The following is a 27,885-nucleotide window of genomic DNA, read 5'->3' on the forward strand; positions in this document are numbered from 1 at the left end:
GTCGCCGTCGCGCTGGCCACTTGCCCCCGAGCGCGAGCGTGAGGAGCCGCCGCCGCCTCGCGCCCGAGCCGCCGCCGGCGCGCGCCGGGCATGGTCCCTTCTTAAAGGCACAGGCCGCAGCGGTGGGGGTGGGCGTGCGGAACAAAGCGCCGGCGCGGGGCCTGCGGGCGGCTCGAGGGCTGCGATGGGCACGGCGGGCCCGCGGCGGCCTCGGCGCTGCCCGGGCCGGGCCTCGAGGCGCTAGGGCGGGCTGGCCTCCGCGGGCGGGGGCGGCGGGCTGAGGGCGCGCGGAGCCTGCGGCGGCGGCGGCGGCGGCGGCCCGGCGGGCGGAGCGGCGTGGGCATGGCAGTGCGCGGCCGGCGCGCCTGGCTCAGCGTGCTGCTCGGGCTCGTGCTGGGTTTCGTGCTGGCCTCGCGGCTCGTCCTGCCCCGCGCCTCCGAGTTGAAGCGAGCGGGCCCACGGCTCCGCGCCAGTCCCGAGGGCTGCCGGCCTGGGCAGGCGGCCGCGGCTTCCCATGCCGGCGGGGCGCGCGGGGGTGCGCGCGGGGAGCAGCTCTGGCCGCACGGCAGGGCCCAGGATGGCGGCCCGCACGACAGCAACTTTCTCTTCGTGGGAGTCATGACCGCCCAGAAATACCTGCAGACCCGCGCGGTGGCTGCCTACAGGTGAGACCCTGGTCTCCGGGCACCGCCTCCTGCATCCAGCATCCCAGCGGACTGCCCAGCGGGTCCACCCGTGGCCCGTGGGATGGGGGCCTCGCGGGCGATGTTGGGCATTGGCAGCAGAGGTCAGAGGCGGGATGGTGAGCGCAACGCTCAGAAGGAAGGACTTTGGGGTCAGACGGACCAAGGTGGCCCCTCTGGGTGTGGTCCTCACCCTCACTTTCTGTAAGGGACTTCATCTTTTCTTGTCCGAGTCCTCGCCTTTGTTAAATGAGCCCGAATGAACATTTCCTTCGTAAGGTTGTTGTGAAAACTTAGAACAGTACTTGTGATAGTGATGGCAGTGGGGATTACTATTTGAGTCTCTGAAATTTTCACCTTTAGCTTTATAGAACTAGAGCCGATGTAAGTTAATTTCGTTAGAGTCCTTCCATTTGTAGGTTTCACTGTTGGAATCATTTCGGTAAATGGAAGCGGGTACCCACTGCATACTCAACCCCACCAGTCTGTTGAATAATTGGAAAGAGAACCTTTGGGAAGAGCAGTTCCTGGCCCATGGTAGATTTGGTGTTAACTAGCCCAGTTGAGTGATGTGTGTGTTATCCGGTATCTGGGCCCTGGTTGGCCATATGAGTTAGAAAAGTGGCTGGAATCATGTTCAGGATTAACAAAGGGATTAGCCAAAGTAATCTTTAGAAGCGAGAAAGAGAGATGATTTTGGAATGGCAGATTTGTACTGGAATGAATTTGAGGTAGAAGAGGGATTTAGATTCAATAAAGGGATTTAATGGAAACCTTATATGTGTGAACTACAGAAATGCTTACTCTACAGATAAGATTTGGGATTCATCCAGCCACAGAGCAAACCAATGCGCGGGAGGTCACCTGGGAATGGACTCTTAGAGCAGTCATTGCTGAGCAAGACCAAGCTGGTTGCTGTTGGTTCTTAATTTATAGCCAATCTCTTTATAACTTCAGCTTTTAACTCTAGTTCTGGTCTAAATTTTCAGGCATTAGATGTTGTGAGGGGAAAAGCATATATGGATCTCCCTTCCTTTAAGGGGGGGAAGTAATGGACTGAAAAGGAAGATGAAAGAGCAGTAGAGAATGTCTGCCCTTTCAGTGCATTGATTCCTTATTCCTGTGTGTTTCCATTGGGATCTTGTTTAAGTCCAGAGCCCAGGTTCTGCCAGCAAGGGTCCTGAGTGCCTGACAAGGTTAGAAAAGGTAGCATAAATTTGACCAAGATCGTGATTTGGGAACCCGCAGATCAAGGTTTTCTCCCAGATCTATCATGAATTATCTGGAATTTTATACGAATTGTGCTTTTTGTTGTTTTGTTTTTTTTTTTTTTTTTTTTTTGCATTGAAGTATAGTTGTTTTACAGTGTTTCAGGTGTACATGTGCTTTTTGAAAAAAGAAATGTCTGCATCAGAAAATGAGGATGAGCTGTTTACAGCATGATTTTGAAAGTAAATCTGCATGACTCCAGTTTGGTGATAAGTCCTTTGAAATCACAACTTTGGGACAGTTACCAAAGTAGTTTGTTCAAATGGTAAACGGTGTGGTTCCCTGCCCCCCAAACAAATACATTTTCATAGATACCAAATCAATATATACAGACTAGTAGGGGTCCTGGTACACCAGCAATACTCAGAAAATGTATGGCAAACTGGACCTACCATTTAACACTTGGAGATAATCTTTTCCCAAAGCCCATGCTTGAGGCTCTACTCTTGGCCTCCTTTCCAAATCTCCTACCTCATCTTTTTTGGATGTAGGATTTTATCTCATTGTTTATTTTCTTTAAGGCAGTTAGGGAAAAGTAGAAACACAATTTGCCCTCTGACCCTTCTTTGTGGCAGCTCTGCCTTTTTGATAAAACCCTTACCAGGAAATGGTGTATACTATTTAGTAATTCTGTCAGCTTTCCTGCATACCTTTTCTTGTATCTCTCTGATCTTAAGGAGTCATTAGTTGGAGCCTGGGGGTGGACCTGCTTTGCTGGTGAAGGTCCTCTGCTTCTCAGCCTGTCAACCCTGTGTTTAGACTGGCTGCAGGAGATGGCACAAGACGATTTTAGACTTAAAGAACTTTTGGGGAAGGCCAGAATTGGGATGGAGGTATAGGATGTAACTTATGATTATGGCTTCGCTGTGCTTTGCAGCCTGGGCCAAAAAGTCCACATTCAGCTCTTAAATTGGAAATTTCATGCAGTATACAAGTTGGCTTGCATCTTCTAGCACAAGGTAGAACTCTAGTTTGGCACTGAGGTTTACATCTCCCCTGAAAGGCAGATTCATTCTTTAGCTTAAGAAAAAACCTCAGTGTTTTTTGTTTTTGTTTATTAAAATAAAATTATTGTTTGGCTTGTGGGTTGAAGGGGATGGCAGTGTTTTTAGTAAGATGGTACTATGATGTACTTTTATGCTAGGATAATGAAAATGTCAGAATTCAGATCTAGGGACTAGAAACTGTCTGAGACCCAGAAAGGAGCTAAAGCCTTCAAAAAATTCAAGGAGATACACTTGTCTGCACTAAAGTTGGTGCACTTTAATGATGGAAGAGCCCCATCATTACTGACTTTTACTTTTCAGACCTGCCATATGCTTACAGTGGGGGAGAGGGATCACCAAGAGATGTTAGCAGTGCAGTGACAGCTGAAAGCAGGCAAGAAACAGATTTTAACAAGCAGGCAAAACAAAACTCAAAGTGTAGCCCATCAGAGACAGGCCAAGGGTAACTCCCTCATAGGCACTGAGCAGATACCATAGCTGTTAAGTTGACAGGAGTGATCCTGGTTCATCAGAATGTTCCCATACACTTAGGGTTTGTCCTTTTGTTCAGCAAATACATGCATGGCCCCTTGGGTCTGGACTCTTGAGTGTTGGGGAACACAAGAGTGAAGATGCTTGTTCTCATGGAGCTTCTGTTCTAGTGGGAGGGACAGACACCAAAAAGAGGGTTTCAGCTGGTGATGGGCGCTGTGAAGAAAGTAGAGCAGGGTAGGGACAGGGTGGGGTGGTGTCTCTCTCTGTTAGGTTGTTGGGGAGGGCCTCCAAGAGTGTGGTGTTTGGGCCAAGATCTGATAATGAGGAGCCTTTGTGGGAATGTCATTGATTAGCGTGCTAGGCAGAGGGAAGAGTTGGTAAATTACAAGGCAGGAACCAGTTTGGAAAGAAACTTGAAGAAGGTCAATAAAAGAAAGAGGATGAGGCCGATAGTGTCTGGTCTTATGGAATTTTACTCTAAGTGAATTAGAAACGCTTTGGAGGGTTTAGATGGGAAAGGGAGGGCTTGCATTATATTCTGAAAAGTTAATCCTTGCTATTGTGTGGAGAATAGATTGTAGGGGAGTAAGGAGGTGTTAGGAGATGGTCCAGGTGGAGATGAGCATGGTTGGGACTAGAGTGGTATTAATGGGGATGGAGAGAAGAGGATGGTTCCAGGATATATGCTGGAGCCAGAGTTGAAGATGTGTTGACAGAATGCTTGTGAGGGGTGAGGCAGAGAGGAATCAAGGATGACTTCTAGGATTTTGCCTTGAAAGAAAGGGTGGGTGGTGGTGTCATTTATTGAGATGGGAAAAACTAGAGGAGGAATAGATTTAGGGGGAAGGAGGTAAGTCAGCAGAGATCTGGTTTTGCACAGGAACAGGTGGATGTATCCTTAGCTTTATAAATGTAATGAATTTTAAAAGAATTGAGAAAAGATTTATATCTGAAGTGATTACAGTGTGGGAGCTCTGAGATTGTCTTAAACTAAAATTCCCTTAGGGTTCTGGGTAGGGTGGTGTTCTACAAATCAACATATAAGATTTTTTTTTTTTTTTAACTCATCCACAAAGTATTTGTGTTCTAGGTAATTTCACTTTAAAGTGGTACAGTGATTCCTCCAAAGTTATTATGCTGGTTAATGACAGTTCATCAGAATCCCTGGCTGGGTTCCTTGTGTCTTTTGTTATTGGCTGCAATTTGTATTTTTTCCATATTTTTTCTTTTTTCTTAGTTACATCATTTGATATACAGAAGTTAGATGTCCATGTAGTTCAGTCTTTTCCTTTCTGGTTTTAGGGTTGTTCTCCCCATAAGCTCAGGAAGTTTGTTGCCCTGGAGAGGTTTTTTTTTTAAAGTAACATGTTTCTGATTCTAGAAGGGGTACAAATCACCTCAACCTCATTTTTACCCCAAATGATACATTGTCTCAGCACCATCTGTTGAATAAGCTCCCATTTCCCTACCAATTTGAAATGCCATCTTCATCATACTCAAAATTCCTGGGTATGTTTTTGGACCTGCTCTTTTGTTTCATTGATCTTTCTGTCTTTTCTTGTGCCAGTACTACCTGTTGAAGTTATTGGAGGTTGAATAATATTTTAATATCCAGTACACAGGTTCTCCTTTGTTACTCTTCTGTTTCAAACATTTCTTGGCTATACTTAACCTGTTCTTGCTGGGAGAGTTTTGGTGCTAGATTTTTTTTTTTTAATTAATGGTTTGATAAAAAAGAAAAAGCATTCATATTTAGCTCTTTAGTCCATTTTTGTGCCCAGAACACTAAGTTAATTCAACACCTTTTATTTATCTTGATTCTTGCTTCCCTTGCTCTGAAGACGGGGAACTGTTTTGTTCTTTCTCAGAAGAAAGAGGTGATGGTTCCCCTTCTTTGCCCCAGGAGTGATAAAGGGCACTATTAAAGATTAGCATCAGTCTATAGGGAATTGTGGGAAGAAAGTTTGAGAAACACTAGCCTTAGATATAGGAATCTTATTGCAAAATGTTTTATCAGTTAATGGCCTCTTCCTAATGCTTTAAATGAAGGCAGGCTGTTCCTTTTACCAACGTTAACGAGCAGATCTCAGAGTTCCTTCTTTCTTGAACTCAGTAAACCATGTTTATCTTGAAACAGTTTAGAACAAGGCTTGCTTTCTCAGATAGAACTCAGTTTGGCAAAAAAATTACTGAAAGGCTTCTATAATCCAAATAATCAACCTGTAAGTGAACTTTTGGGGCACAACCCATTTCACGTTGTAAATTACCTGTATAAGAAAACTGGTGAAAATTGTGGTCCTGAAAATGACTTTAGTATTATATGTCATGGTTCCAGATCTTGATGCTCTCAAACAGAAAATTCCAAGGATAGTTGTAGTTGTCAATAGAAGAGTATACATGATTGTGTTTTTATTGCATTGACAGTTTCACTTTTCCCCATCCATTAATTAAGCTGCAGTTTTTGAAAATAGATTAATAATTCCATTCCTGCAGAGTTCATCATCTAGGGAAGGGAACAAACAATACTATTGAGTGATAGGGCTCACAGGGTGCCTGGACTAATTACTCTGTGGGTACAGAAGAAAGAGGCCTGCATTGACTTATGAAGGGGATCGAGGTGGGTCTCACTCACATTCTTACCCCTCTTCCCTTGCATAGTCTTGAAAGATGAGCAGGAGTTTTTGAAGCAGAGATGACAACAGTTTCCTGGAAATGTGGACTAGCAGGAAGTAGTGAAGGGATGATGAGAAAGGGCTGGGATCTGAGAGCTAGTAATTCCATTAGAAGGATCTGAGAGCTAGTAATTCCATTAGAAGGATCTGAGAGCTAGTAATTCCATTAGAAATTTTTCCAAAGGAATTTAAAGATGTGTTCAAGGATGTATGTTATGAAGTGGAAATTGCAAATATCTTTGGTGTCCTGTATTAGGAGCTATGGACCATAATTGATTTCACTAATTTGTCCATGCTGTGATCTACTTCTCTAACCTTAAAAAATGATGTGACCACAACACTGTAAAGCAACTATATTCCAATATAAAAAAAAAAGAGAAAAAAAAAAGATGTGGCTGAAATGTGTTTATTGGAATGAAGAGAGGTTCATAATATATCTAAATGAGAGTAGGTTTTAAAATTGTATGCCCAGTATGAGACCATTTTAAAAATCAAACGAAATAAATGTTTGTGTTTGTGTGACATAGAAAAGAAAATGTAAAAGAGTATACATATCACGATGCTGAATGATTTTTCATATTGGCACTTTCTTGTATTTTTGAGTTTTTCTACAATGAACACTTTGTAGTAAAGCTACATAACTACAGTTAAAAAAGAAGAAGGAAGTGACAGCTCTTGGGAGGAAATGTGAGTGAAGTTTTGAGTGTGTTAAATTGTAAGTACCTGCAAGACTGCTGAGCACAGATGGCATGTTGGCCCTGGGTTCCCTAGGGTTTCAAGTCAGGATCATTCTTGTTTCAGTAAATGACAGTTACTCCTGCCCCAAAATGTAGGGTTAACACATGTATTTGGTTATTGTAACTGTATTTCCTCAGTTACTGTAACTTCATCCTTCCAGGTGATACTTGGGAGAATCAGGTGACAGCGTTTTTAATGTGAGGATTTTTGTATATTAATATAAGTATTCAGTGCCTTCATCTATTATTGTCAGTGTCTTTTTGGCTTCTGGTTCTGGATAGAATTGGAGGAACAAGAAACTAAGTTACAGTGTAAAAGTAGTGAAACTGTTCATCTCACCTTAATTCAGTGTCATTTCCTGAAGCGTTCAGGGCTGCTATATTTTTTCTGTAGTTGAGTACATTTTTCTGTGAATGATTAAAAATAAGGTGTGGACTGCTCTGATTTGATGTGAACTCTGGGCTTGCAAAACCCAAGAATTATTGAAAATGTAGATACTAATGCCATTAAAATGATTGTCTTGTAAATTGAACCTAGGTGCTGATTTTCTGTTAAACTTTGTTCTGTGTGTTTCCAACCTAATACCAGAAAATAATTGGGCAGGATTTAGAGTGGCAGAGGGACCCAAACACGGAATGAGGGTTTCAGAAAGTAACGTTTGAATGAAGTCTTCTGGCCTTCGAAACCAGCCGAGACTCTGAAGGTGTCCTTGACAGGCAGGTCTCAGCCAGGCAGACAGAGTGGGAGGAGGTGGTTGAAGTGGGTGTAAGCCTTCTCTCATTATCTCTGACGACTGTTTTCTCAGCCTTAGCAGTAGAGGTGGGACTGCAGAACAAATGTGGGCAGACAGGTGTGGGGATGAACAAGCCAGTAGGCTGGCCAGTGGAGGTGTTGGAGTCAGACCCCACTTGTGTCCTGGTTTCCGTATCTGTTAGCTTTGTGATCTCGGGCAAATTACTTACCTGGCTCTGAGCCTCAGTCTTCTCATCTGTAAAATGTGGGTATCAGTGCCTCTCACACCTCGTGGAGTTGTCATAAGGTTGAGAGTCTTATGCCCTCAACCCACTGCCCTGCACGCCATGACTCCTTTTAGGTGTTGTTGATTGGGAAGTGGCCTTGATGCCAGGGAACACCTCAACAGGGGAAGAAGACTGGCTTGCACAGGAGTTGGCTGTGGTTCAGGGTGGTTTTATTGTTTACATTAAACAACACTGATTTTTTTTCTCTTAGAATTATATTTGAAAACTAATTTTGTTTATACATGATTAAGAATTCGTTGTGTATTTACGCTTTTAAGTGTACAGCAGCAAAATATAAACTATCAATGTATGCAAAGTAGCTCTCTAAGACTTGCAGCTTTGGAAATGGACCACACAAGATCAGAATTTGCCTTCTGCCGTTAACACTCCAAATTTTTTAATTCTTGTGTTTCAAAGAGAGCGTATTTGTGGTCTCTTTGTTGATGAGTATTTCTATTGTTTGCTGTGAACCTAGGCTCAAAGGGCAGGTTGCTCTTAGCTGTTAATACCTTGGAACTGCCTCCTGGGCTAGTGCCCAGGCTGTTGTTGAGGTGGGAAGCTGTAATCCACCCTCCAACATCTTTACTGGGGGACGGGGGCAGGAAGGCTCTTCAATGCTTGCTTTTACCTTAAGTCTAGTTTTCAGGATTAATGGTGAGGAGTCTAATTTGATTTTTCCTTTAAAAAATTTCCCAATATTTATGATCCCCGTTATATATTTCCCCACCTACTTCTAAAAAGAGTTTGAGATTGCTCATATCATAAGGTCATATCCAGTGAGACGGTTAAAAATTTTAAAAGAGGAAGCCACATATCCGGAAACCACGTACACGGAAGGGGGAATCTGCAGCTAAGTACCCTGACTGCAGTGCTCCTGGAACTAAGGGGCTGAATAAGGCTTATATATCCTGCCGGGGGCATTCCTTCAGTTCCAGGAAAGGCCTTGAGTCCTCACTGGGTAGACTGTCTGGGAAGACCTCAGTTCTCCCAGGCCCGTAGCTGCTCTGACTGGCAGTATAGAACTGTCTTCCATGTACTTTTTTGGGAGGATGAGCTAAGATTGCTGCTGCATCACATGGTGCCTCCTGTAAGGGTACTCAGTACATTTGCTCTACCATAGATGCAGGGGAGAAACTTCCCTGAGGTCTTAGTATCTGGAATCATTATGTCACCTAACCCCGAACAGTGAGACACAGTCTTGTGACTTCTCTTGGTTGTCTGCTGGAAGGCTTATAACTGAATTTGGCCCTGTATGAACAGACATAGAGGCCACGTGACAACAGATAAGTTTTCCCCCCTGCCCCCCAGCTCACTGGCTCTGCCTGGCCATGGGTGTAGAGGTGGGTGGGCAGCCCCTACCCTGATTTTGCCCTCCCTGCTACAGGCACCACCTTCATGCCTTGCTCCAACTTTCCTACTTTTGTTTTTCTTTCGCTTAATTTTCTTGCTTATTCTTTTCATCCTGTGTGCATTTTGGTTAAGTTGTCTTAAATCTTTTCTGTAATAGGGAAGAATATAAATGTATACATTTAATTTCTGTTATCTATCAGTTCTGCAGGGGAAAACTATATTCTCCCTTCCTTCCTTGACTCCAGATTCTGAGGTGATTTGATCATATGAGTCTTTTCAAACTTACCACTGTAACCATCAGACCACATATGTAATAGTGATTTGGGGGGACTCACAGAAAATTTCCCCTTCTTGTTTATAAAACTTATTGTAACTATTAAAGTTTAGAAAATGTGAAAGAAAGTACTCAATCTTACTCCATTTTTCTTTTAGGTTTTTCTATTGATTAGAGTAAAAAAAAATTTTTACTACACAAGTAAAATTATCTGTTAAATATTTTTATTTCTTTGGATGCTTTTTAGTTTAAAGCTTTCTCCTGGATTAAAAAAATTTTTTTTTCCCTAACTCTACTTGTTGTAGAAAACATGAAGAAAAGTAAATCCCTTCTGATCCTCTATCCAAAAATAACCATAGTAAACACTTTGGTGTAGAGTTGTACTTTATTTTATTTTGTATGTGTGCTTTTGTTCCCTTATGAATCCATATCACAAGTATTTTATTGTCTGCTTTTATAATTTACCTGTATATTATGAATGTGTACCCAGGACAACAGTCATGCTGTAGATGTGGTTTCGTACAGAAATGTATTTTATGTAGTTTTTCTTTAAATGACATGAATAGAAATGGAGACTTATTGAATCCTAACTCAGCAAAGGCATTCCTCAGCGAAGCTAATGTCCAGCTGCATGACTTAACTGTGATTTAACTTGATATAGGGTCAGTGTTTAGAAGCCTGGAGGAAAGGAAGGTTATTAGCTTGGCACTCTCAGATTTCAGTTGCTTTATCTGTGCTTTAGCAAGAGTTGGTTATCAGTCCATTGAAAAGTGAGCTTTCCGGCAGGGGCCCTTGCAAATGTTCTGTGGTTTCAATTAAGTGAGAGCTCTTTGCTCCTGGTTACAAACCAGTGTTGATGGTAAAGTTGACATTTGCTTATGAAAATTAAGGAAGCTGACCTGTTTCTGTCTCAGAAGGGGGGCCAGTTTGCTTCTTCAGTACCAGTTCCTTCATTTCTTTGAAATTATTGATGCCCTCCCCCTGGCTTCCCCAGGGTGGTGAATCATGATTTATGTTCCAGAACTCTTTATGGAGCTATTTAAGCTAAAGGTACCCTAAGTAAAAAGATCATAATTTGTCAAGATTGAAGGATTTACAAAAGCTCCATATTAAGAGATTTCCCTCAAATCACCAGTCATTTAAGAACAGAAAAAGGCAACATGAGGTTTTTCCTTGGGTTACCTGAAAAGGAAAAGATAATAATCAGTGGAGTTACCTTAAAACTGCAGAGAGGCTTTTAAAGATGGTTTGAGGTTAGATTGTCTGTTTTTTTAAAATTAACTGGTTGCTCTTCCTGGACAAATTACACCATTTCAGGTTATAGTTCAAGTATTAATCACATCACTCATGGTTGTACTGCTAGTGCTTCCATTGCTATATTCTACCTGGGGTGGCACATAGGAAGCAGAGCCAGACAAAATGAATTTTGATCCTCAGTCTAATATGAAAGATTCTGGTGTTTTAAGTGAGAACACTTTTAAAGTTTAAAGTCTTTTTAGACTTCTACCCTGACATTGTCTTGAGATTGATAGTATGATAGAACTCTGTTATATAGCTTGAGTGTCAGGTTTTTAGCCAGAAATAAGAGAAGCAGCATTTTTCACAATGCCTTCACTCTGGTGTGTAATCTTGAGACTGACTATTCCAAGTTCAGCCCACACTTTCCTGTCTCCCTTATTTTTCTTTCAGTACCTTATTTTATTTGCAAACTCTTGTCTTCCCTAATAAGTCACACTTATGTAATGCTTACCTCATGCCAGGCTGACTTCTAAGCACTTTTAGATGTAATAATCCATTTAACCCTCACCACAACCCTATAAGGCAGGTACTATTATTATCCCCAGTTTACAGATAAGGAAAGTGAGTCACAGAGTAACTTGCCCAAAGTGAAGCCAGGATTTTCACCCCAATAGCCTGATTCCAGAGTCCATGCTCTTAACCATCACACGCTGTATTGTGTCTCAGGAGCAGGTTTTTCCTCTGAATGTAAGCATTGTCTTACCGACCCCGTATTCCAAATAACCCCATGATGCTTTAGGATTTTAATGGCTCTGGAGTTGACTTACTTTAGTACTACTTTGAATGTGGTCTGTATTATTAATCACAGAAGCAGTTGGGTAGAAGCTAAAGCTAAGTTGATTTTACTCACTACCCTTTTAAAATCAGTTGTAAGATACTACAGACTATTTTGTTTAAAATTATTTCAGAAGTACCATGAACGGTAGTATATTTCAACTCCAGCATGTCTGTGGATTTTACCTCTTAATAATTATATTCTGGCTGTATTTTGATTAAGTTGCTTTCTTTCTGCATGTAGGAATGTTAGTGTGCCTCACCTGGAAATTTCTCAAAGATAAGAGACAACTGGTTTCTTGCCCTTTTGCATGCGCACGCTCATACATATGCACGGCATCTTTAAGTCCCTTATTTCACACTAGTGAGCAGTATTTATTGAACTCTATTATATGCCAAGGACTGAAATTATTTATGTTTTTGAAGAATTGTTCTGCCAAACAAAAATCATTTCTACATGAAGGGAGAAATAAGGGGCTTCTTGACTTGGATGGGGGATCTTCTTGGTGTAACTTCGTTATCACTGACTTCCCCAGACTGGGAAATTGTCTCCCTCCTGATGATGGTGCTATGTCAGAAGAGTGCATTTAAGTTATATTTTACGTAGGTTGGTGTTCATTCCCATTTTAAAATGGACTTTTCTCTTTGCAGGAGGGGTTGATTTCTCTTTAAATTAATTGCCTCGTTCCTACTATGTTTACATGCTTTTTTTCAGGAGCAAATCCTTTGTAAAAATGAAGTACAGTGCCTAGTATAGCATCTGTAGTCCCATCAGGTTTCATTTATGCCGAATTCTTTGTTAAGGGTTCTGTAAATGGCATAAGACCTGTAGGTCCATTTTAAATCCATAGGCATTAAGGGAAAAACATTACAACTACTGTATTACATCCGTTCTAAGATGCACTTTTTTTTTTTCACATTTTAACATCTCTGAAGTGAGGATGCATTTTACAGTTGCTCTCATCATGTGATTATGATTGGCTATACAGGCATACCTTGGAGATACTGTGGAAGTTCCAGACTGCTGCAATAAAGCAAATATCCCAATAAAGCGAGTCATAATTTTTTTTGGGCTTCCCAGTGTATATTAAAATTATGTTTATGCTTAACAGACTGTGGTCTGTTAAGGTGCAATAGCATTATGTTTAAAAAGCAATGTACATATGTTAAACTTTATTTCTAGGCCTTTCTCACCTTCTGAGATGACCCACACTCTTGTCTGTGGAGTGTGTTTCTCTCTAAATAAATCCACTTCTTACCTATCACTTTGTCTCTCACTGAATTCTTTCCGCGATGAGACGTCAAGAACCTGAGCTTCATTAAGTCCTGAAACCAGGAAAAAGCTGAGAAGCAGCCCTGGGACCTGGGATTGCTCAGACCACCTTAAATCAGCCTCACCGCCCCAGCTACTCTGGAAATTCCTTTCTCCGTGGTGGTTGGCTGGGTGCACCAGCCAATCTGCCTGTGGCGCTCCCACATGGGTCCGTGAGGTCACAATGAGCATTGGCCAATGGGGATCAAGGAACCGGCAACCAATGGCGGAAGGCGCTAGGATCGGCTGCGCCAATGGGAAGGCAACGAGGCGCTCCCCGCTGGGTATGGAGAACGTGGCTCCCCCTCCCGGAGAGAAGCTGGGACCCTCGTGGTCGCCTGATCCTGGCGGGTTGGGGGGTTGGGGGGACTCCGGCTCGGTTGGTATCCAGAGGACAGGGAGAAGCGAGCCACCAAAAAAAACAAAAACAAAAAACTTTATTTCTAAAAATGCTAAGCATTATCTGAGCCTACAGAGCCTACCATCAGCCTCTTTTTGCAGCAGTAACACCAAAGATCACCATAACAAACATAGTAGTAATGAAAAGTTTGAAATATTGTGAGAGTTAAAATTGCGACAGAGACATGAAGTGAGCAAATGCTGTTGGAAAAATGGTGCCGATAGACTTGCTCCTGCAGTGGCCTCCTGCTGCTTTAAAGCATAAAAGCCCCCATCTTTGGAGGGCTGCTAGGCCTTGCAGTTTTCCCCCATCAAGACAGCCCCCCCACACACACACACTCTGGGTCTGCTTCTCATCCTTGATGTTCACCCACCTCAGGGAAGCATTTCCCGCTCCATGTCTGGTTGGTGTCCTTCGTTTGCTCACCTTTCTTGGATAAATGTATGTCTGGCCTCATGTCGACTCCACATCAGCTGCAGGGTCTGTGTTTTGCTCACCGCTGCATCCCCGTGGCCTAACGCATACTTGGCACTTGATGAGCGTTCCAAGAAAATGTGTTGAATGAACAATTTTTTTTTAAATTTTTTGTTTTAGAGAGCGGAGGAGTTTGTAGGTAGGGAGTTGGTAGTATCAGAGAATTAACCTGAATATCTAGATTTGGTGCCTTGGCAATTTGGTTTTCAGCCATAGCTAAAACATAGTTATCCGGCAAATGTTTTAATACTTCATCATTCTTTTTCATTGGGATTCTTTTGAAAATGAGTTAGGACTTTGCAATACCGGTGGTGTGGGCTTCCGTTAAGGGGAAGCTTTTTATCATCCTTTTGAATGTGCATTCAGAGTGATTCAACATGAATCAAGATATGGGAATTTATGGAAATGGGAAGCCTGGAATAAACTGTTGCCTCACTGATGTTTATTTTAATTCCAGAACATGGTCCAAGACAATTCCTGGGAAAGTCGAATTCTTCTCTAGTGAGGGTTCAGACACATCGATCCCAATTCCAATAGTGCCACTACGGGGAGTGGACGACTCCTACCCACCCCAGAAGAAGTCTTTTATGATGCTCAAGTACATGCATGACCACTACTTGGACAAGTATGAATGGTTTATGAGAGCAGACGATGACGTTTACATCAAAGGAGACCGTCTGGAGAATTTTCTGAGGAGTTTGAATAGTAGTGAACCCCTCTTTCTTGGGCAGACAGGACTGGGCACCACGGAAGAAATGGGGAAACTTGCTCTGGAACCTGGTGAGAACTTCTGCATGGGGGGCCCTGGTGTGATCATGAGCCGGGAAGTTCTCCGGAGAATGGTACCACACATCGGCAAGTGCCTCCGGGAAATGTACACAACCCACGAGGATGTTGAGGTGGGAAGGTGTGTCCGGAGGTTTGCAGGGGTGCAGTGCGTCTGGTCTTATGAGGTAAGAACAGAAGAAAATCTGTTGATTTTGTTACTAGGTCTGGACCAGTCATAGGAAACTATTAGTGGTAATGTCCTCTTTAAGGCTTAAAAATTCATATTAAGTTATACATTTTTACCTTAGTTCTTTTAATTTGAATTCTCTCATTACTTTTTCTCTTGGTTTTTAGAACATACCTTATGTACTTTTGTCCTAAAATCTTAGTTAATAATGGCATTTGGGACCCAAAGAAAAGGATTAGTACAGGTCACAGTGGTACTTTCATGATTTTCCAGAAGATTTATCTAATCTGACTTCTGATTTTGCAGATGGGATTATAAGAGTGTCCCTTTTCTCCCAAAGGTCTGACTTCTCTCATCTGGCCACGTTGACCGACACAGTTTAGAAACTTAAATGTTTGAATTCATAAAATGAGTAATGATGTAAAACAGTCAATAGTATTTGGCTTTGCATTTATATTAAACCTTGACTTTTTTACAGTTGTTATGATCTGTAAGTTTGCAATATAGTTGTTCCTTTCAGAATAGGCAGTTTCCAACTTATATTGATACATCAGTGCAATTTTTTGAAGGAAACCTACTTGGGGATGTTTTCTCTTTAATAGTTCTGGAGAATATGAGCTAGCTTTTGACTTTTCTTTGTTTTTATTGGCAGATGTGCACCTCTTGCCTACAGTTGCAGGATGTGATATTAGTCAGAATGGAAAAAATGATTTAGGTTGTGTTGTGTTTAGATTGATACACTACTGATAGTTGTGAGGAGCAAAGGGAATTGCTAGACCTTTGCCCAAGAAAAAGAAATGCATTTTCAGATGTAAAGTGTTAGCTTGTCTTCTGAGTTAATTTTCTAAAGTGCTTGTGTGAAGAAATGGTATTCTGGCCTGTACTTGCCTTTCTCCTAGACTTCTTTTTAAATGTCTCCTAATCACACTATTTCTTTAGTTTGAACTTTTAGGGAAGTGGACATTTTCGAGTATACAGGAAGTAGTCTTCGTATAGTCTCCAGTTATAAAAGAAACATTTTAAATCCCAAATGTAATCTGAGTGAATGAACACTCTAATCTCTTTGTGTACCTCCCCCGCCTCCCCATGCATGGGCCATTGCTCACTGGATCTAGGGGGGATTCTGTTTTCATGGATTTTTGCTGCTAGGAAAGCCATTTGGAGATTTCGTGCAGTTTTAAGCATGATACAGCTGGCAGTATTCCTGCATTTTCCCCATCCTTAATTAAGTAGTTATAACCTTAACAAGTTTCATTATTTTTAAAATGTGTAATGCCTTGTGTATTTTGGAGTGCTTTATGCTGCCCCTGATCTCTGAGAAGCTAGCCTTCCTGCTAGAACTGCAGAGGATAGGCCTACCTTTGAGAGAGAATTTTTAAAAATCTTAGTGTTGTCATGCTGTTAGATCTTACACGTCGATAGATAGACACCAACAGAGTCAGTACCTTGAGTTTATCAAGAACTCTGACCTAACATTAGCGCCAAGATAGAGTGAGAAAGTATTGTCCTGGGGGTGTAGGGGTTGGGAGACAGTTTTGGGGCTATTTCCCTTTATTATGATGTAATCGCCAAAGTTTTCTAAGGCCTGAAGTGAAGGTGCTGGGAATCATCCTGTCTGTACACTTGGAACTGCCAGTTAGACTTGACGCATCTGGTAAATGACCTTATTAGCTAAAAGGATCTGGTGGGGGAGGAAGCTCCTTCCCTGGGTCACTCCCTGTCCTTGCCCAGGATCTCCTGAGTCAGCTTCAGATGCTGTCGCTACTGCTTTGCATTTCTCTAAATGCCTGATGACACAGTTTTTTCTAGATACTGCTGGCTTGGTCTCCACAGGGCTTGTACCAGATGACTCTCCTTTTGTGGGAGAATATCTTTTCCCAGAGTGTGGCTTGCAAATGTGGTATTTTTATTATATGCAAATTGTGAGTTTAAGTGTAGTCTAATTTATCATTCTTTTCCTGTATGGTTTGTGCTTTTCATGTCTTAAGAAATTCTTCCCTTCCTTGGGTCACAGGAACTTTCTATACATTTTTCTATAAATATAGTTTTGCCTTTCACATGGAGTTCATCCTTACCATTTTTAAGAATTCTGTTGGGACATTTACCATTTTATTAGACCTTTGATTTCTTTTCCGTTTCCTTTTTTATTCTAACAAAAAAGGCTTAAGAGGTTCTAACCTAAGTCTTCATTAGGATTTATCATTGTGTTCACCACTCAGGCAAGATTAATACCCTCATGTGGATGAGGAACTTTTATTAAACTTTCTGTAAATCTAGTTTCTCCATTAAGGCTCACATTATGAGAAATTATTGAGGTGGAATCTTACGTTAAAGACAATTATGTTAAGCTTTGGGTCTTGGAAGGTACTTATTTAGCTCTGTTATAAACCTAACCAGAAGGTGTAATTTTTTTTTTTTTTTGCAAGTCCCAGATAATGTCTTGGGATTACACTTACATAATTAAAGTGGCTCCTCAGGAACAACTGTCATAATCAAAATCCAGATTCATTTCTAAGCTTGTTTTGACTATTTTCTTTTTTTTTTTTTTTTTTTGGCCGCACCACACATCATGTGGAATTCTAGTTCCTTGACCAAGGATTAAACCTACACCCCCTGCATTTGAAGCACAGTCTTAACCACTGGACCATCAGGGAAGTCCCTGTTTTGACTATTATTGGTGGCTAATTATTAATACATGACTTTAAAAACTTTATTTGGAAATCATTTTAATTTCACAGGAACATTACAGAAAAGAAAAAGTACAAGGAACATCCAAATACCTATACCCAGAGTAACCTGTTATCGTTTTACTCTATTTGTGCTATCATTTGCTTGACTGCCCCTCCACCCTCTTCTAGTACAGAGACATAGACTTACCCAACCACCATTTATGGGTAGCTTTCTTTGTGGCCCTTTACTTTAAATAATGTCAATGTATTTTGAGTACAAATAGAGAAATTCTCTTATTCCACTACAGTACAGCTTAAGTAAATTTAACATAATGTTGTCTGTAGACTCAGTAAAGTCCTGGTAACAGCTCTTCCTTCTCCATTACAGCCTGGGGTCTTGCATTTGATTGTCATGTATCTTTAATCTAGGATGTTTGCACAGCCTCTTTCTTTGTCTTTTATGACCTTGGCATTTTTGTTAAGTGACTTTAAAAATTTCATTTTCATAATGAAAAATGTGACTGTAATATGGTAACCCATTAGGTGGTTTTTAATAATGCTTTACAAGGCTTATTAAAATCTCTCTCTTTGAGGACGCAGCAGCAGAGAGAGTGTGGGCCTTGAGACTGTTTATACTGGTGGAAAAGAGGTAGGAGGAGCTGGCAGGCCTGACTCCCCCTTGTCACATGGGGTCAGCATCACTAACTCAAGTTATACCAGTTTTTTTCTTTTTTTGAGAAACATTATTGAACAATCTGAAACAGTAACTTATTTTATTTAGGCAAATCTATGAAATATTATACTACTCTTTTAATAGAAGGGGACAAAAAGAAAGTTGACTTAAGTAATCTATTCATTTTATTTTTCATTTCTTACTGAAGTATATATATATCATACCTTTGGAAAAGTGCACAGATCATAAATAAGTATAGAGCTCAATGGATTTTCACAAACTGGACATAGCTATGTAACCCGCATCCAGATCTTGCTTTTATTATTTTAACTCAATGTTTGACTAGGTAGAAAATAATCATCACTAATGAAAGTTAGCAACAAACATAGATAGATTTGGCAACTTAAAAAAAAGTTTATCTTTTTAATAGCTAATGGCTGTCACATGGTTCAGAATTCAAAAGTGCAAAGGGTTTACTAGGATAAGTCCTCCCACCTCTATCTCCAACCACTGGGTTCCCCTCATGAGTCAGCCACCATAGTGCACCTTTACAGATACAACCTACGTGTATATAAGCAATTAAGTTTGTATAGCTTCCACCTTTTATATGAATGTTAGCATGTTTTACATACTATGCACATCTTGCTGGTTTTCACTTACATGTCTTGGAAGATTTTCCTTTTGGTACATAAAGAGCTTCATCTTTTTTTAATGGATATTCAGGCTATTTCCAGTTCTATTCAACAGGGTTTCTAACCAGTCATTTATCCTAATGTTTCCCAGTCTTTTTTACATCATGGCACACATGTTGAGGCAACTGCCTCGAGAGGGCTTCTGCTACCCCACCCCCTAACCACTCTACCCGCCCTCTGCAGACCCAAAGGGATTGTTATTTGGCACATCTAGAACTGTTTGGGATATACCAGTACACCAAGACACACCAGTTGTGATGTCTGAGTTAACCAGTTAATATTTATTAAGGGATCATTAATGGCCCCAGTACTGCCCTCTGAACTGGTAGGAAATTGCAAAAGAAGAATGAAAGGTGAATGGCCTTTTTCTCCCTCAAAGACTTTAGTCTAGTTGAGGAGATAAAAACATATATGTTCTTGAAATAGTTGAAAAAAAACTTAAAAGTGTAAAACCTTGTGATGCTGATTTTAAATATAAAATAGAAGGGTAAGGTCTATGATGTTCTTTTTTTTAATTAATTTATTTTTTAGCTGCATTGGGTCTTTGTTGCGCGCATGGGCTTTCTCTAGTTGTGGGGGCTACTCTTTGTTGCTGTGCGCGGGCTTCTCATTGTAGTGGTTTCTCTTGTTGCGGAGCATGAGCTCTAAGGTGCGCGGGCTTCAGTAGTTGTGGCGCGTGGGCTCAGTAGTTGTGGCTCACAGGCTCTAGAGAACAGGCTCAGTAGTTGTGATGCACAGGCTTAGTTGCTCCGCAGCATGTGGGATCTTCCCGGACCAGGGCTGGAACCCATGTCCCCTGCATTGGCAGGCGGATTCTTAACCACTGCGGCACCAGGGATGTCCCTATAATGTTCTTTTTATAGGAAGGCATATCACCAAGGGGAATGGGAGTTTAGAGCAAAATATCTGAAAAGAGAAGTTTTTCCTTATTAGTCTGACTGGCTTTTAAAGGAGTATTGAACATCCTTACATCAGAAGCCTGAGATTTTTTTCTTTAATCATAGAAGAAATAATGTTTCTTAACTGCTAGTTGTCTTAGAGCTGCTTTGTGTTATAGGGGTGCCTTCCTCATTCCTTTAGGCTGCCCATTAACCTTACGTGGCCAAGAACCAGGCAGGCCTCTAAATGGCTAGAATAGATGCTCAAATAGTGAGCACTAATGCAGCCTGTTTCTTCAAGGCAGAGCGCTTCATGGTCTTACACTGAGCCTTATTCTTTTGTTCTGGCAGTTGGTGGTTCAATTTCCAAGCCCCTGATAGATTAGAAGGGCAAATTAGCACCCCCAAAAGGGGGCTACTATGTAAGGACTGTGTCAGCAGTGAGTGGGAAAGGCATGAAGGGAAGTGAAAAATAAGAGAAAGTAAGGCGGCTGTGAACAGCACAGCAGTCTAAGATCAATCACTGTGTTATTGATTTCTATCTAATTTCGTTCCATATGGTTGGAGAACATACTTTGTATTATTTCCAATTTTTAAAAATTTATTGAGTCTTTTTTATGGCATCACATATGGTGTACCCTGGAGAATGTTCCATGTGTACTGGAGAAGAGTGTGTATTGTGCTCTTGTTGTGTGGACTGTTGTCTACGTCTAGTTGATTTTTATGTTGATCAAGTCTTCTCTTTCCTTGTTTGTCTGGCTAGTTGTTCTATCCATTATTAAAGTTGGATATTGAAATCTCCAATATTATTGTTGAATTGTCTATTTCTCCCTTTTATTATGTTTGTTTTTGCTTCATATATTTTGGGGCTCTGTTGTTAGGTGCATATATGCTTATAACTGTTAGATCTTCCTGATGGATGACTCCTTCTATCATTATAAAATTTCTTCTTTCATCTTTAGTAACAATTTTTGTCTTAAAGTCAGTTTTGTCTGATATTAGTACAACCATTCCAGTTCTCTTTTGGTTACTGTTTGCATGGCATATCTTTTTCCATCCTTTCACTTTCAGCCTATTTGTGTCTTTGAATCTAAAGTGTCTCTTGTAGAAAGCATATAGTTGGACCTTTATTTTTTTATTTTTATTTTTTTGCGGTACGCAGGCCTCTCATTGCTGTGGCCTCTCGCGTTGTGGAGCACAGGCTCCGGACACGCAGGCTCAGCGGCCATGGCTCACGGGCCCAGCCACTCCGCGGCATGTGGGATCTTCCTGGACCGGGGCACGAACCCATGTCCCCTGCATCAGCAGGCGGACTCTCAACCACTGCACCACCAGGGAAGCCCCCTAGTTAGATCATTTTTTAATCCATTCTGCCAGTTCTGCCTTTTAATTGGAATGTTTAATCTATTTACATTTAATATCGTTACTGATAGGGTAGGATTTATGTCTCTCATTTTGCTATGTGTTTTCTATGTCATGTCTTTTTTGTTCCTCCATGCTGCTTTCTTTTGTGTTAAGTACATATTTTCGATACATTTTCACTGTCTTGTCATTTCTTTTACTTTATTTTTTGTTATTTTCTTAGAGGTCACCCTGAGTATTACAATTAACATTAACTGATAACAACCTAGTTCAAATTAATACCAACTTAATAACAATAGTATATGAAATCTTTGCTCCTGTATAGCTGATTCTCCCTTCAGTCCTTAATGCTGTTATTGTCATACAGATTATATCTTTCTACATTGTATGCCCATCAACGTAGATTTATAATTAGTGATTTATAATTATAATTTTTTAATTTATAAAAATTAAAAATTTATAATTATATTTATATAATTTTTAAAAGACAACTTTATGAAGTTGTCTTTTAAACCAGATTAGAGAAGAAAAGACTTATTAGTACAAATTTTAAAAATACATTTATATTGTCTTTTGTATTTACCTGTGTAGGTACCCTTATTGGACTTTTTATTCCTGTGTATTTGAATTACTGCCTAGTGTCTTTTCACTTTAGTTTGAAAGACTTCAATATTTCTCATGTGGCAGGTTTGCTAGTGACAAATTCTCTCAGTTTTTCTTTGTCTGGGAATGTCCTAATTTCTCCTTCACTTTTGAAGGATGCTTCTGTTGATACAGAATTCTTGGTTGACAGTCTTTCTCAGCACTTTGAATGGAGGCTTTCTGGTATCCGTGGTTTCTGATGAGAAATCAGTTGCTAAGCTTACTGAGGATCCTTCCTATGTCGTAAGTCGCTTTGAGATTCCCTCTGGCTTTCAGGAGTTTTTTTGTTGTTGTTGTTTTGCGGTACGCGGGCCTCTCACTGTTGTGGCCTCTCCCATTGCGGAGTGCAGGCTCCGGACACGCAGGCTCAGCGGCCATGTCTCACAGGCCCAGCCACTCCGCGGCATGTGGGATCCTCCCGGACCGGGGCACGAACCCGTGTCCCCTGCATCGGCAGGCGGACTTTCAACCACTGCGCCACCAGGGAAGCCCTCAGGAGTTTGATTATTTGTCTGGGTGTGGCTCTTTCTGAGTTTACCATACTTGGAGTTTATTGAGTTTCTTGGATGTGTGGGTTGTTTTTCATCAAATTTGGGAAGTTTTCAGCCATTATTTCTTCCAGTAATCTTTCTGCCCCTTTCTCTTTCCTACTCTTCTCTGGGACTGCCATTATGCATATGCTCAGGCTCTGTTTATTTTTCTTTATTCTTTTTTCTTTCTACTCCTCAGATTGGATAATCTCAATTGATTTACCTTCAAGTTTGCTGATTCCTTCTTTTACCTGTTCAAATCTGTTGTGAATTTTTCATTCCAGCTATTATACTTTCCAACTACAGAATTTCTGTTTGACTCTTTTTTTATAATTTCTCTCTCTTTATTGGCTGCCTTTTCCCCCTTTTTATGAGCAATACTTCCTTGTTTCTTTGCATGTCTCATAATTTCTAGTTGGAAATTGGACCTTTTAAATAATATAAACCACTTTGGAAATCAGATTCTGCCCTCTCTCCATGGTTTGATGATGTTGCAGTTGTTTGTTTAGTGACTTTTTAGAACTTGTTCTGTAAGGTCTGTATTCTTTTTGTGTTTGTGGCCACTAAAATCTCTGCTTGGTTTGCTTAGTGGTCAGCTACTGATTGCATGGAGATTTCCTTAGGTGCTGGAACGAATAAGTTTTCCAGTCTTTGCTCAGGGGTTCTGTGTATCTGTTCATGTTTGCCTTCAACACTCACCTGACAGTTTTCAGCTCTTCCTTAGCTGCTTCCTGCTTGTGCAGAACCTCAAGGTCAACCAGACATGAGTGCTTAGGGCCTTCTCAGGTCTTCCCTGGGCATTCACACAGCCCCATGCATGTGCATGGTCTTCTGGATTCCCAGGAATACGTTAAAGCTTTTCAAAGCCCCTTATGGACATCTCATACCCCAGCTTTTCTCTTTAAGCTTTTTGGTTAGCCTGTTTTGTCCTGTTAGCCACTTCCTCAGGCAGCATGATGTTCAACAATTACCTGTGATTGTTTTTAACAAATATCTCCCCCCCTTCCCTACCAAGAGGCTGTTTGCAATGGGAAAACTCTGGGTCAGGTCAAATAAAGACAGCCTTGCAAGTGAGGTCTTCTAGGGAACCACTAGACAGGTCAGATAATGATAGTTATCTGGGAGTGGGGTTTTGAAGGATCACCAGCCCCATTCTGCTCCCTTCCGTGGCCGCCAGATTGCTGGTTTCCACCGTGACTGTGGACTGTTGATTTTCAGACTTACCACATTGCTAGGGGTCTGGGAATGGAAATAGGGCAAGTTAAAATGTCACAGAACTCACTGTTCTTACCAAAATTTCGCTGTTATTCTTGCATAAATGCTTCCTGGATTACCTTTGACTAATATCCAGAGTCCTGAAAAAGTTGCCTGAAACAATTTTTTGCCCATGATGTCTTTGCTTTTGTAAAGGAGAGAAGTTTTGGAGTTCTTTACTCCACCACTTTCATTGATGTCACCTAAGACCATTCATTATGGGGCCTTAGCTTCACAGCTTAAATTTTGCTTGTTCACAACCAGATAAATCACTGAGTAGCCTCTTAGCCTCACTGAAGAAGTCAGGAAATTGTATCCTAAAAATTAGAAAGACTTCCAACCCATCAGTTACAGTATTCACACACATTCATTTTTCACATTAAGTTTGAATGTCTTCTATGACCAAGAGACTGTTCTTGATGGAGGCAGCAATGCAGAAGGCGAAGGCCCTGCTCTCTTCCATTCTAGTGGGCTGCGCCAGGTGTAGAGAGAGAGATGGTGAGGGCCAGCGTGTGTATGGCGTGTTTAAGATGCAGCAAGGGGACCACTGTTGCCCGAATGGCGTAAGCAAGAGGAAAGAGGTGAAGGATGAAGCCAGGTGGCACAAGTGCTGGGGGAAACAAGGTAGTGAGTGTTGAGGACATTCTTTAGGGCACAAGAGGCCTAGGTTTGAATCACAATTGATTTGGCTTCATTCTTCGCCAGGTGCATGATCTCGGACAGCAGGTTACCTGCCTTCACTGGAACTTAATTTCCTTTAAAAATGGGATAAGAAACTGCCTACCATGTAAGATAGTTTCAAGGATTAATTGAGATGATGCATATTATCATAGGTAGTGCTTTGGCACAGAGGGAAGGCTTGGGAAATGCTATTGGGGGATATCCTCAAGTGTCTGAAAAATTAAGCCTTTCAGAACTCATTCCCTGAGCACTTGCATAGATTTTGACCTATATCAACAAATACTTGAATATGATTTGTACTAACAGTGTGGTCTTGGAATCTGTTTGCTTTTACAGTTCTGAGAAGTCTATTCTGACAGAACAAATCAAAGTTTACCTGAAATGGAGGAATCAGTTGCTTTGGACCTGTAATTATTTTAGTGGCAAGACAAAACCTTCCATAGGTACATCAACACCTCTGAAACGGACTGTTTAATATATCAGTCTTGTGGTTGTGAGGTGTGGATCTAAAGGCAAATAGATACATCTTCATTATGTTCAAGTTTGGTAGGAATATCTTAAAGATATTCTATGCTTTATATATTAACCACCTTTCTTACTGGAAGCTCATAATGAGGCATATTTAACTTATGTTTAGTTGACAGAAAAGGGCTCTTAGCCACATTATCAGAAGATGGGATCCATATATCTTTATCTTAAAATATAGCAGAAGAACGTTTCCTGTATAGTTGAGAAGATTGAGATCACAGATGTCATCACCCCAATTCTGTAGTAAACTGACAATCTACCTTCTAAGTCATATCTAAGTATTCAAAGTGCTGTACAAACCATTTTGAGATAACAGGAATAAAATGAGCTCTAAAACTTACTGTCACTATGTGAAAATGGACTAATCTATATGAAAAATATCTCACTACCTAATAATAGTAAACCAACAATAAATCAGGGCAAAATAATATAAGCTATACAGGAAAGTGTGGAGGGCCTGTGGAACAGTTAGAGCGGGGCAGGATGAATTGGGCGTCAGTGTGGAGGAGGCTTGTGTTGTTTGGGTCACCCCCTTCTCTAAAGGTTTCTGGGTTTCTAGACTGTTATGAACATTCAGGATGGTGTCCTGTCACGTTTGTATGAGGTCTCAGGATGGCAACAGCAAAGCTTTAAAAAATTTTTAACTCCAGTGTTATCTTTTCGAACTGATGAGACTTTCTGGTCTCCAAAAAGTGACAAGTGAGGAATAAAGGCAAGAATGAGCCTGATGTCAGAGGTGAAGCTGCTAAGGTTTAGGACTATGTTGTAAATCAGTCTTTCTAGAACTTGAGTGATGTGGGACCTTTTTTTCAGTGGGAAAATTCTGGATCTGTGCATGTTTATGTTCATATGTGTGTCTGTGTGTGTGTCTGCACGCACACACGTGAGTCTGTGTGCATGTGTGTGTGTGCATGCGTTTGTGTTATGTGTGTGTCTGTGTGTGTGCTTCAAGCAGTAGCATTGCGTGTAGTTGTTATATCAGGTTGCTCTTTCTTAAAGAGAAGCCATCTACAAGAGAATCACTTGAGGTGTTTGTTACAAAGCACATTTCCAGGCCCAAACCCAGAAACAGCCTCTTGCTGGTGTGGCCTGATGATCTGCACTGTTAACAGGCTTCTCTGGTGATTCTTCTCCTTGCTCATGTTTAAGAACCATCAGTGCCATTTATTTACCCTTAAAACATTTCTCATGATCCATGTTTTGGAACTAAGTAGAGACCACAGTTATCTTAGTTAATTGGCATCATCACATTTAGCCCCTGTCCTGTGCAGAGCTTCATCCTGGGTAGTGGAGAACACAGAAAAGGAGTTTAGACCTTTGTCTTACCTGTAAGGAACTTAGAGTCCAGTTGGTAGGGAAGCCAAACTTGGCACACAGTATCCCCTCATCATTTATGTTTGGCAGGCTAATGCTTTATGTATATTTTTCCCTTCTTCCCCTCTCTAAGCCATGTTAATTGCAATTTGTGTAGCCAGATAAAAGTCAATAATGATGAGTGCTGGTCAGCAGTAAATCCTGAGTAATGAAAGGGAAGGAAGCTCTATTAGATACAATGATGAAAACAAAGAACTTTTGGCCAGAGATTAAACTGACAAACACTTTAAACCTAAAAGTAAATGATCTTTTAAAATATCATTTTTTGTCTCTGCAATTGATGATTTCACAAATGTCTGTTTATGTGTTCTGGTTATAAATCTTTCTCAAGCCTCAGCTTTCTTTTTTCTTCTTCTTCTTTTTTTTTTTTTTCTATTTTAAGCCTCAGCTTTTGTTAGTTTCCATGAACCATAACTTGAAATTTGTTTATCAGACAAATTTCAGTTTGAAAAAAGTAGTTGCAAAGTATTTATTAATCACTGTGGTGGTTTTAACAGTCACAAATTATATGATAATCTTCCCTCCTGGCGGTGGAGCTTAATTTCCCTCCCCTTGAATGTGGGCTGGACTTGGTGACTCATTTTTAAATGAATGGGAAAAAGAGTAACTTTATAGTAGAAAAACCTGGCAGACACCAGGGATGGGATGGGATGGGATGAGAAGGCTCTTCACCTCTACCTTAGCCCTCCCCTAAAGCCATACCTCCAGTCTAGTCAGGAGAAAACATCAGACAGACCAAGTTGAGGGACATACTGTAAAATACCTGTAAAAATATCTTCAAAAGTGCCATGGTCGTGAAAAGCAAGGAGAGAATGTTGAAGAACTGTCCCAAAATGGAAGGGACCAAGGAGACATGATGACTGAATGCAGTGTGGGGTCCTGAGTTGAAAGAGAAAGGAAGGAAGGTCTTGGAGGACCTTTTCTCTTCCACACTGGTGGAAAAACGAATGAAATCTGAATAAGGCCTGTAGTTTAGTTAATAAGGTTGTATTAATGTTACTTTCTTCGTTTTGATATGTGTTGCATAGTTACATAGAATGCTAACATTAGAGGAAGCAGAGTGAAGAGATGGGAACTCTCTCTACTGCCTTTACAACTCTGCTGTAATTCTGAAATTATTTCAAAATTAAAAGCAGTTTGAACCCAGAGATGATCTAATTGGACACAGAAGTGAGGTTGCCGTCTCTGCCACTGTATCACATTGACTGCTCAGTGCCCTGGGGAACAGGGTGAAGCCATAGAAGACTAGATCTTCTGTGAGTCTAAGTGGATATCGTGCAGGATGTGATTTTTAGCTTATTGACTTCTAGGAAATCCAAGACAGAAAGGCCTTTGTTTGAGAGGGCTGCAGACTTTTAACCCTCATAAAGAGCTTATCATTTGAGCAAGCTTATAATGTACTGTGTTATTACTGTAAGAAATTTGTAATGGTACCATTACAGCAAAAATTTTCCCTGGCTAAAAAGAATCTTTCAGCATTCACTCAGCAATTTAATGCTAGCACCCTTGCTAACATCATCATGGTTAACCCTGTAGTGTTCTGTTTCTGTGTTTTCGCTTTGTGAACCCTTGCAGGGATAAATCAGTAGAGTTATTTTCTTTGATGTCTGGCATTTATTTTCAAAGAATTTTTCTTTTGAAAAATACTGTAGGTACTACTTTTCCTTTTGTATATGTTAGCATCTGTGCATTTCTCTTCAACAGGAACACTCATTTAAAGACATAAGGCTATTTTTATTTACAATGATGTGGTTTATTTAAGGCAGAAAGATGAGTCCATTCTTAATTCTTTTTTACCACGGAAGGAACACTTGTTGGCTTTTTAGGTTTTTATAAATTGATTCTGTAATAATTTAGAATTCTGGTTGTTTTATTAGGGTCAGGTGGGTATGAGATCCCAGA

General features: G+C 40.8%; 1 protein-coding gene across 1 annotated transcript in view; it reads left to right on the forward strand.

Moving 5' to 3' along the window:
• Positions 1-342: 342 nt before the first annotated feature.
• Positions 343-27,885, forward strand: part of CHSY1 (chondroitin sulfate synthase 1) — a gene marked incomplete at both ends in the record, with an annotated part of 73,641 nt that continues 46,098 nt past the window's right edge. The window contains 2 exons of the mRNA XM_079701264.1: positions 343-665; positions 14,203-14,698. Of these exons, the coding sequence (XP_079557390.1) occupies positions 343-665; positions 14,203-14,698 (819 nt within the window). The remainder of the gene's footprint in view (positions 666-14,202; positions 14,699-27,885) is intronic.

The sequence above is a fragment of the Hyperoodon ampullatus genome (genome assembly GCF_949752795.1).
Source record: "Hyperoodon ampullatus genome assembly, chromosome: 3".
NCBI classification, from domain to species: domain Eukaryota; kingdom Metazoa; phylum Chordata; class Mammalia; order Artiodactyla; family Ziphiidae; genus Hyperoodon; species Hyperoodon ampullatus.